General features: G+C 42.8%; 1 protein-coding gene across 1 annotated transcript; it reads right to left on the minus strand.

The window, feature by feature from the left end:
• Positions 1 to 5,344: 5,344 nt before the first annotated feature.
• LOC145407811 (uncharacterized) lies at positions 5,345 to 6,701 on the minus strand. Its single transcript, XM_080278669.1, has 2 exons — positions 6,675 to 6,701; positions 5,345 to 5,728 (listed from the first exon to the last, which is right to left on the minus strand). The coding sequence occupies exons 1-2, from the start codon at positions 6,699 to 6,701 to the stop codon at positions 5,345 to 5,347; spliced, it is 411 nt and encodes a 136-aa protein (XP_080134795.1).
• Between the last annotated feature and the right edge of the window lie 4,626 nt (positions 6,702 to 11,327).

Here is an 11,327-nt window from a genome sequence, read left to right on the forward strand (position 1 = left end):
CACATTGTCATCGATTGGGGAATCACTCTGGCCCTGAATGTCTTTATTGGCCAGGTCACTGGTAACAGGTGAATTGCAGAGACAATGGCGTGCAGGGGGGGGGAGGTTATGCGGTGTAAGGCATTGTCCCTGCTTGGCATCTTGTAGAGGAATAGAGGAAGGTGTCCCATGTATACGTGCCAAAAATCACTCGCGAAATCACTTGCGAAAATTGAAAATTGTGCAAATTAGGGACCTTGCAATGTTGCCGCATTAATTTACGTCTCTGGGATATGAGTGCACATTATGTGAGGACGCGAATTCACGTCTCCGGGATGGGGTGGGTTAAGGGCAAGGAGCAGTTCATCTAGCGTAATCTCTTGGTTGTACAGGAAGTCTACGTCTTTTGTCGCAAAGTCTATTAACTGTAGCTCAGCCATGCGTTTATGATGTTGAAAACGCGGATCATAATTGGCTGAGCTACTTACATGAGAAAAACACCTGGCGAGGATGTTAGCAACGTCCACGGACTCGTCATAGATGGTGTTGTTCACCTGCAGGGTGGTGACAGGGAAGAATGAGCCTTTATTATTTAATATTCTGATAGTGGACCAGACTTTACTTAATGGTGTAGTACGAGTCACTGTGGACACAAAGGACCGCCAGGAGTCATGTTTGGCCCTTCTTATTATTCTCCTTGCTTCAGCCCGTGCCTGTATGTATGCAAGAAAATTTTCCTCAGTGGGCTGACTATCAAAAATCCTGTATCTCCTATTGCATTTTCTTAATGCTTGTCGGCAATCTGGCATCCACCAATGTGCTCTATGCTTCACATGAATTGTAGAAGTCTTGGGAATAGCAGCCTCAGCTGCATGTAATATGGATTTGGTTAAATTTTCGACCTTAACATCCATGGTTTCCCCAGATATATCTAAATTGGCGATCCTTGAGAAGGATCCCCAATCTGCTTTCTTATAGTTATATTTTGAAGGTGGAGGGTCCAAAATGATGTCGCATGTATAAGAAAGACAGATGGGTAAATGATCACTTCCCAAGGAGTCGTCATATGGGTCCCATGAGAAATATTGATGTATACCAGGGGAGGCCAGAGATAAATCAAAGGCCGAAAAGTTACCAGTACGATCATCTACACGAGTCGCTCTACCATCATTCAGAAGACAGAGGTTGGACTGTAGTATTAGGTCGGCTATTTGCTCCCCACGAGCATCAATCCTCAAGCTACCCCATTGATAGTGATGGGGATTAAAGTCGCCCAACACTAACTTATTGCCAGGAAGATGTTCAGATAGTGAATTTAAAGCATTACTATCAATGAGGCCATGTGGAGGACAGTATAGAGAGCAAACAGCCAGATATGTGTTATTAAATTTTTCTCTGCACGCGACAGCTTCCAGAGTAGAATTTAAAATCACATCCGTTTGTGGGTGTGCTTTGTGAGTGTATATGGCAACTCTGTGACCTTCATATCTTCTATACGAGTGGTAGTGTTTGAACTGTGGAGGATCAGGATGATCCTCCAGGAGCGTCTCCTGTAAACAAACAATGTTTGGCCTGTGTATTGAAAGCAAGATTGCTATATTTTGTAACTTATTCTGAACACCTCTACAATTCCACTGTAATACAGTGAATGCGTTGTTTTAAGATTGACGAGGGTGGCCACTATGCTTAGTTTTTTTATGCCCCTCGCGACCAGGTGAGTGGCTACCGGGGGACCTTTCCCTGTGCTTGCTCGTGGAGATCTCCATATTCTCGTCAAAACAAGGCTCCCAGACTTCACCGAGGAAGAGCTATTCTTTCTCTCCCTCACTGGAGCAGGAGCGGGAAGGACATGAGGACGTGCTGGCTTGGTGAGAGTGGTCAAATTAATTTTATCAGATTTGTCAGACTTCTGTTTTTGCTGCACTGACTGCGAAGGAGCAGCGGCAGCCTGAGAGTATGAAGTAGCAACAAGGATGTCCATCAGAGAGTTGGAGCATGCAGGAGGCTTAGATTGAGAGGTAGAGCGTGGGGCAGGAGGAGCGAATGTAAGGTCAGTCTGCATTTCCATGGTGCACATCACGGGACAGGACACAACCGCCGATGCATAGGAGATTTTAGGCTTGGGAGTTGCATGCAACTCCTTCTCCTTCTTCCTAGCATCGTAAAAGGATATGCCCTCAGTCGCTTTCACTGTGCAGACCTCCTTCTCCTCCTTCCACTTGGGGCAAACCCGAGAGGAAGTGGAGTGATTGCCCTGGCAGTGAAAGCAACATTCAGTCTCAGATGTGCAGTGTTCAGCAAAATGTCCTACAGCCGTGCACCTGCCACACACGAAGTTGGAAGCCCAACAAGCCTTCTCATGATGCCCATAAATCGGGCATTTTAAGCAACGAAGGGGTTCAGGATGCGTGGTCTTACGTTAAGAATTTTGTATCCAGTTCTGATGTTGGAAGGTAAAGAAACTTTGCCGAACGTTAGGACAACAGTGGCCTTCATCGTCCTCCTGCCTTCCGAGAATCTAGTGATGAAGCGAGCTTCTATAACATCCTGCTGAGCAAGTTCCTGTATGATCTCTTCCTCCTCCATAACCACAAGATCCCTGCAGGTGAGGACCCCCTTCCAGGAATTCATGGAGTGAGGGATCGTGGTCTCAACATTATAACAATGGAACTTGCTCAGTTTAAGCAGATCCTTTACCTGGGCTGAATTCAGTTTTTATGAGAAGGTCTCCACTGGCAAGTTTTTTCACTTGTTCCACCTCTTCTGCACACCAATCAATCACCTTCTTGATGAGGAAGGGATTGAGGCTGGACAGGGGAGTGGAACCAACCGCATGAATCTGTACAAACATGGCATTTTTAACACTAATGTCAAGACGAGTACGTGTCTGGGGCCATTCAGTCTGGGGGCAGTCCGTCCGTGAGACAGTAGGGGGTCGGTCAGGACTACCTCCTCCCCTGAAGGGGGGGATGCAGCAGGGGCATCCGCCATAGTGACCACTTAAGGAGAAAAAACAAACAAGGGACAAAAAAAACAGGGCAAAACACCGAAGGCTAAGATTGCCCTCTCAAACCACTCCAGGGAGGCCTGATCGTGTTGGTTCACGCCCCAGAGCGATCAGTGGGGGGGACCCTCCGTGGGCAAGTATGCAAAGGTAATCTTTGTAAATAGATATAGACACTTACTACATCTCTAGCAAGGGTAGGGAGGAATATGAGAACTAGCTATCCTAAATTTTATTGCGGTATTTACAAAACTAATGCCGGTGAGGCAGCTCTAGAATGCTTAAGGAGAGATCAACGAATACACCTCTGCCCTCTCCACGACCATTCATCAAAGTATCAAAGTCCCTGGTTGTCCCCGGTCGTCAGCGGTTGTCGCCGCCTTGTGCCTTTTTATACTAAACCAAGACAGTGTCCGGGAATCGGCTAAAACTTTAATTACTTTGTATTATTTTCGACTCTCTAGGATCTTCAAAGAATACGAGATACGTTTGCACTTAACATATGTAGATAAATGACTTACGATGTTGAAATTTTTGTGATAAGCGTACAGGAACTACAGTCATAACGAAGCCAAATTAATTCAAACAGTTTTATTACCTGCGTCGATTTATATGCCCACATGACTGTAAACACGTTTCAGTAACATGAATTATGCTCTTCACAAATGATTACCTTCAACAATCTTGATTTAGACATTTTTAATTCACCACAGCATAGTTCAAAAAGGGAAATCTATTGACTTCGGCAGGTAAATTTCTAGGTCATAATATAAAGGAAGACATTTGCTAATTTTAATCCCTACTAAAATTTAGCGGTTTTACGTCTTTGTTGGAATGGCTGGTCCATATGTATAACATTTAATCATATTCGCACCAATACTTGACTCATTACTATCAATATCAGAATCATGTTCACAATATGAATATCAACTAAGACTAGACTTAAATACAAGATTTAATGGCTAAATGAACTGTACAGAATATTTACAATGTTACCTAAGTTTTAAGATTACACTTACAATACTAGCTTATACTAACTTATACTAATACTTAAAATTATGGCACTACATGGGTCCTTCCTCTGGAATTTTTTTTTTTGAACATTGGAAGTCAACATTCAAATCATTCATCTACATTTCCTAGGGACGTGTGTGCGGACGGGACGGACTTTCCAAAATTGACTGCGAATCTTTCTATACAAAGATTTCCCTGACTCTTCCTCCTATATGTGGCACCTGTCAGTCCACAAGTAGAATAACATACCCCAGGGGGTTACTTCTTGTCATGGTACCCTCTCGAAATCCAGTGGAGAGGTGTGCCCCAGCCAACCTCCTACCTGGGTGGCAACATGGTCATCTCACCCGAACTGACCTGTACTCTCGCTGCCAGGATCATCCCAGGGATGCTTTGCATTCACACATGATACAGGCTAATCGCACTCATACTCTCATCCATTCATTCTCATGCTTCCAGCTCTCCACCTAGCAATTGATGAGTGCCTGTCAGGTCCTGAAGTTACTGTTATATGCTAGACCATGCTTACTGAAACTTTAGGGGGTAGATGCACACTGCCCCTCGAATTAAGGCACATTAATTTTCCACTGAACTAGGCTGCGCCCATAACCCAAAACTCTTATGAACCCTCGACATAAGATGAAACTCCTCTTGAACTCTAAATTATCACGGTCAATAGTCAGACAGTCCGACCTGTACACATTTCCCTAACCATCTCTTAACTTAATACTGCATTACCCAGCTTCGACACTCAACATTCTTCAATAAGTCTCTGGGGAGGGCGTCTCTCATGGGGAGGTAATTGTTCATCACTCAGATCAGGTTCAAAGGCCTCTTCCAGGGGTTCTAAGAACCACTCTTCACCTCCATAAAAGGCCTCTACTTGTCCTGTGGCTCTTTGTACCCTTTTCCCCATGAACACATTTTCTACCACGTACACACTTCCATCCATCAACACTTCCACTACATGGTACGGACCATCCCATTTCACATTAAGTTTTTGACATGTACCAGGTGCCACAGTTTCCCTCTTAATCCACACAAGGGTTCCAACTCCAACCATCTGATTTTTCCGCCTTCAGTTTGTGACATCTCTATACCGACGCATCATCTTCCAGTGTGTTTCCTGAATGAAATCATGGGCGACAGCCATCATCTCGTCTTCCTCACCGTTGACAGAGGGTAAGGGTGCACTGATCAGCCTAGGTGGATGGTGAGAGAAGAATGCAAAGTAGGGTTGCTGTCCCGAGGATGTATGGACTGCCTTATTCATGGCGATCTGACATAGCTGGAGCAGTTGGGGCCATCGAAGAGGGTGGCCCTGACATAGGGCAGAGAGGACCGACTTCATGGTCTGATGCATCCACTTGGTGACGTCATTCCCTTGGGGATGATAGGGGGTTGTGTAGCAGAGGGTGATTTGTGTCGCTGGCAGAATCGCTGAAAGTCTTTGCTGGTGAACTCGCCTCTGTTGTCCAGGACGATACTGCGAGGTGTGCCATAGTCTGCCACATACTGCCCAAGTTTGTCTATGATGTGTGTGGACTGTTTTGTTTTGAGGGGGAAGAACCTAACAAATCGGCTATAATGGTCCACTACTGTAAGAATGTAATGGTAACCTTGGACTCCAGCAACCATATCAATAAGATCTATCCCCATCCTCTCCAGCGGCTTAAACACTGGAGGCAATTCCTTCCACTGGTGCCGCAGTCCAGTGTCCTCTTTAAATCTCTGACAAGTTACGGATTTTTTAACATATTCACACACATCAGTCTTAAGATTTTGCCAGTAATACAGTTCTTCAGCCTTTTTGATAGTTTTCTTTTGTCCTAGATGACCAGTTAACTCATTTGCATGGCCTGTACAACTAAGGCACAAGGGACTATGAGGCTGTAATGAAGACTACCGTCTGCCTTCTCCGGCACGAAATATAACACTTCATCTATTAAGACAAACTGATCTAAGGTGGTTTTGGGTAGTCTTTTGGCGGGAATTCGACCACCTTTGAGATACTGTGCTAGTTCTTCCCACACAGGTTCTTCTCTTTGACAGCCATCTTTTATTCTCAATCCAAACCGAGCCAGGTGGCTTCAGGTGGACGGACTACTACTCGAACTGGGCATGACAACTGATCTGTTACAAAATTGTTTTTTTACCCTTGAGATACTGGATGTCATAGTTATATTCTTGCATTTCTAGGATCCTTCGATTCATTCGAGGCGATTTAGTCTTCCGCTTGTATATACTAGTGGGAGGTTGATGATCAATAACTACAGTAAAACGGGTACCCCACAGATAATGATGGAAGTTATGACATGCAAGGACTACAGCGAGGGCCTCTATCTGTCGCTGAATATCAAGTCTCACAGGGGTTCAGCTTTTTAGAGAAATACCCGATCGGTTTGTTGGTAACATCTGATTGAATCTGGCTCAGGACTCCACCAATATGGGTGTTACTAGCATCTGTAGTGAGAATGAATGGTTGTTCCACCTGAGCTCTAATTAAGACAGGGGCATTCATGAGGCAAAACTTTAGATGTTCAAAGGATTTCTGGCATTCGTCCATCCAGATAAATGTTACTCGAGATTTAGTTAAGTTAGTGAGGGGAGTAGCAATCTGTGCAAATGATGGAACATGTTTTCTGGAAAACCCACACATTCCTAGAAATTGCCTTACCTCCTTTACTGTAGTGGGAGGTTTCATCTTTGCAACTGATTCAACATTCTTCGGATCAGATTCCTTCGGCAGAAATCTGATGACCTAGGAAGGTGACTTCTTTAAGGCCGAATTTACATTTACTGAGATTTAATTTCACTCCATTTTCAGTAAGTAACTGGAAAAGCTGCCTCAGGTGGTCAAGTAAAGTTGGGAAGCCTGGAGCCCAAAGGATCAAATCGTCTAGGTAATTTCTGACCCACCCTTTCTGTAGGAGGGGTGGTAGTATTGAACTCATTCACCTGGAAAAGATCGCACGGGAGCAATTAAGTCCAAATGGGAGTCGTCTGAATCTGTATAGTGCGACCCCATCACTGAAGGTAGTGAGGTCACGACTTTCTTCATTTAACAGAATTTGGAAATACACTTCTCACTTGTCAAGAGTGACATAATACTGATGTCCGGCCGCTTGTTCTACTAGTTCATCCAATCGTGGGAGGGGGTAGATGTCAGTCGCGAGGGGTTGATTCACATGACGATAATCAAGGCATATACGTCAGCTACCATCTGGCTTATTTACAAGTACAATAGGTGACAGCCAGGCTGCAGTAGACCGTTCTATGATATCCGCAATGATCTGCTTTGCTTGTTCAGGATAGCGATACATAGGTTCACGATTGGACTGAGGATCAGCTACTTTGATATGAGCAGAATTGCCACTGATGAATCCTAACTCACTTTTGTTGAGAATAAAGAGAGGGTCATGCTTAGGGATTAACTGAGATAAGTCTTCTTGCTGGGCACTAGTTAGATGTTGCCAGTTTAGTTCTCCAATTAGTTCTTTCAACTTCTGAACACGTGTCCCACTTTGTCTGACTTGATCATTTTCTTGGAGTAGGTCATTGTTAATTTTAATGACATTAACCCTACCAGAAGGTGGATTATCAATTCTCTCGCACGATCCAATAATTGTGCTGTTAGTCCCATTAGTGAGAGGGAAGCAGATTGAATTCTCAGACCTGACTTTGACCAAATATGGGTGACTGTTATGACTGACCCTTGGTTAAGGATAAATGATAAGGTCAGTTCCTGGATCTTCTCTTACAGGGATGGGCATTAACATAGACTGATATAGATTTTCTTTCATGGTGGTAAGAAGATTGATTTGTGAGAAATGTTGTAATGGGTTGGAGGGTTCGACTGGGTCAGCCTTCACTCTTTCGATCTTGTTCCTTTGTCAGTGAATGTGACTCACAAAATAAGGGGCACCTCCCAATACCATGACCCTCCTTACTCCATCCCACATGAGAGGAGCTTGACCTAGTACATCGCAGCCTAGGAGCAGATCCGTATTAATATAAGAATTTGGCACTACCAAGAACCATTGTTTATGGATCTTCTCATCTCCAACTCCGATTTCTACCTGCAGAATTCCTATAATTCTCGAAGGGGCGCCTGTTACTCCATGCAAGTGAGGTGGGTTTCGCCGTGTATTTACTTCTCCCCTTGACTGCTGATTCCTTAATTAGAGTGTAGTTACTCCCGGTATCAACTATAGCTTCTACTGTACTATCTATCCATTAATCACTACACTGATGGTGAGGGATGTATGACCACCGGTTAGTCATAACTTCTGGTGTGGATTTTGTGAATCTTTCGATTAAGAGTTATTTTGTTCTGGATGTTTACAATTACATCCAGGACACCCACGGTCACCACGACGACATCCGGCTCTATGGCAGTCAAAACAATGTCCGGGAAGAGGTTTCTGCCAACACTCTTGAAGACTGTGATGAAGCTAAACAGTGTGCACAATATTTACCACTAGGTGTTCGGGAGTTGCTAGGTTGCCCTTTATTCACTCGCACTAGGCTAGATTTGAGTCCGTGGACCTGACATTTTAATTCTTCCACTTCGTCTTTCAGCCCAACTGGACTCGAGTGATCTGTCTGGTTCATCGAGATGGACAGTAACGGCTAATTCTCCAGTTTCCTTTCCTTGACGTTGTTATCGGCAGGCACTGCATTGACACGAGGGGTCTGACTCACTTCCAACAACTGACATTCATGTTCAACTTTATCTAGGAGCTTCTTTAAAGGGTACTCATCGTCTAGGAATCCCTCGAGTTTTTCTCGTGATGGGAGAGGTAAGCCATACCACAGCTTCCGTTTGATTGCTTTGTCGCGGTTAGGGAACTTTTCGTTAGGGAATGTATGTTCTATCACCGCATGTTGGCAGATGAAACGGTGCTTGAAAGCCTGCGGTGACTCTATCCAATCATAACCCATTGATTCTAATTCCTGCCAAGCCCGATCAATACTGACTTCAGTGGCAAACTCCGTTCTAAGAAATTCCTTAAGTGCTAGCCATGAAACTACTCTGTGCTTTGTCTGGTTGTTATGAATGAGAATGGCAAGTTCAGAGCTCACTCTACCATTCGCAATCTGCATGCGCATCACATCATCAGAATCACATTGCTCAACTATTCAAAATACATTTCTAGACGTGCTGCTGCATCGATACCCTGTAACTGGTGGAGTTTATAGAATCGGGATATCGCGAGGCTTTGTGAGGCTCCCTTCTGCTCTCATTGTTGGATGAAGGTTAGAAGATGGATGATAGGAAGGATTCGTGGGGGACAGTTGAGTTTCTGACCCGTCTAATTCATTCTACCCAAGATCTAGATGAAGGTTTTTCCTCCTCATTAATTTTAAATTTCATACTATCTCGCCAGCTCATGGTGTTAAAAGAGGGGGGGTTTACTCATATTTCTACACTGTCTCACTCTGTTCTCCTTGACATATGACCCTTAATTCTGTTAACAATATATCTTCCACCTTACTCCTTCTTCCACTAGACCAGACTACAACATACACAAGTTGCGTTTCCATATCGATATTCATTCTAATATCGGTGAAGAATAATTTTGCTCGTCCTCCAGGAGATTTAAAGATCATTAATTCTTGAAATATCATGTGATTAAGTGAGCCTCCAGTGTACTGTTATTGAGGGATTCTAACTCGATTCTTAATTAACTATAACAATATCCAACCCACAACAATATCTTAACCCACGACAATATCTTATCCCACTGCTTTAGCCACCAGTGTAACGCCGAAGAATTTTAGGATACTGCCACCAGTCTAATGCCCAGTGTAACGCTCAGAAATTTTAGTCATCGCTAAATGACACCAGTGGAATGCTGGGCATTTTAGAGATTATGGAAAACGAATGGCTGGATCTTATTTGTGAATTTATGGGAAATGAGGTAGTGTGATCTTATCAGAGTTTAAGGGAAATGTGATAACATGATCTTATTTGAGAATTTATGGGAAATGAGGTAGTGTGATCTTATTTGAGAGAACTTGAGCCATTAGATATAAGCACACTTTGTGGGCCACTCAATCTCGTCTGTACCATACCTTGGAGGATTCCAAAACTTGAACTCAAAATGACTTACCTTAAGATTTACTAAGCACTAACAACTGAGGCAGATCACTCTGCACACCGTGAATGAACCCAAAGGAAATAACAATGAGGATCTATATTACTAGAAATATGAAACTTTACAAGCTAAATTAATACTGAAAGAATATTGATACACCTAGATATATTAATCCCGTGGTCAGAGTTAGACTCGCGGGAAGATTCAAAGAATACTGATACACACGAATATATTAATAACGTGGTCACATTTGGAATCGTGAGAAGATTCAAAGAATACTGATACACACGAATATATTAATCCCGTGGTCACAGTTGGACTCGAGGCAAGATTCAAAGTTTACCACCACGATATTCTCTTAAGGTTAAACTCGTCTAACTCAAAAATCATATGCAGTAAATTTACAGTAATTGTATGAACAGCAATCAAATGGATTATAATCAAAATGGACCAACCAATATATTCTTTACTTAAGCTACATGAATTAGGAAAAGGAGGGGGTGGGGGATGATTGTGTGAGGCGTTGGCAGTGGCTTGAAAACGGACGATCTGCAATGATGAACAGAAGCTGCAGTCTCATTAATCAGTACAAGAGGGATCAGGGGAAAATATGACCAAGTTAATTCACGAACGTATATGATGACTTATTACACGAGGGGGGGGGGATAAGAGTTCGACACTAACCTGCAATGATGAAGAGAAGCGGTGGTTTGGTAGTTTTTTTCTTTTTTTGGCCAAAGCCTCTGGTCATTAAGGCCGTATATATATATATATATATATATATATATATATATATATATATATATATATATATATATATATATATATATTGTTACGGAACAGAGAAAGATAATGTACACTTTAAGTGAGAATACGAAGAGTCACTACTGTCCCGTAAAGTTCCAGGTTCAAAACAAAAGAGTTAGGTAAAATTACAAGTTAAAGTTTAATGCTTAAATTAACAACAAAACATTCAGGACTCATAAGGATAATGTAATGGCAAAAACAGGTTAAATATATGGTTAACTGCAATAGCCTCTATTAACACGAAATTAGCAAGAGTAAATTTATCTAAGTCAGCCCTGATAAAATGAGATACCAGATAATACTCAGTGAATGCCAGATAAATAATCACAGATACAAACTACTATAAAAAATGACTGACATAAAGAACCCCACACGAATTACAAAAACTTCACTAGGCCTACAAATTAAACTTATGCTATACA

The sequence above is a fragment of the Coenobita brevimanus genome, chromosome 74 (genome assembly GCF_032717465.1).
Source record: "Coenobita brevimanus isolate Jiangsu-jjx chromosome 74, ASM3271746v2, whole genome shotgun sequence".
NCBI classification, from domain to species: Eukaryota; Metazoa; Arthropoda; class Malacostraca; order Decapoda; family Coenobitidae; genus Coenobita; species Coenobita brevimanus.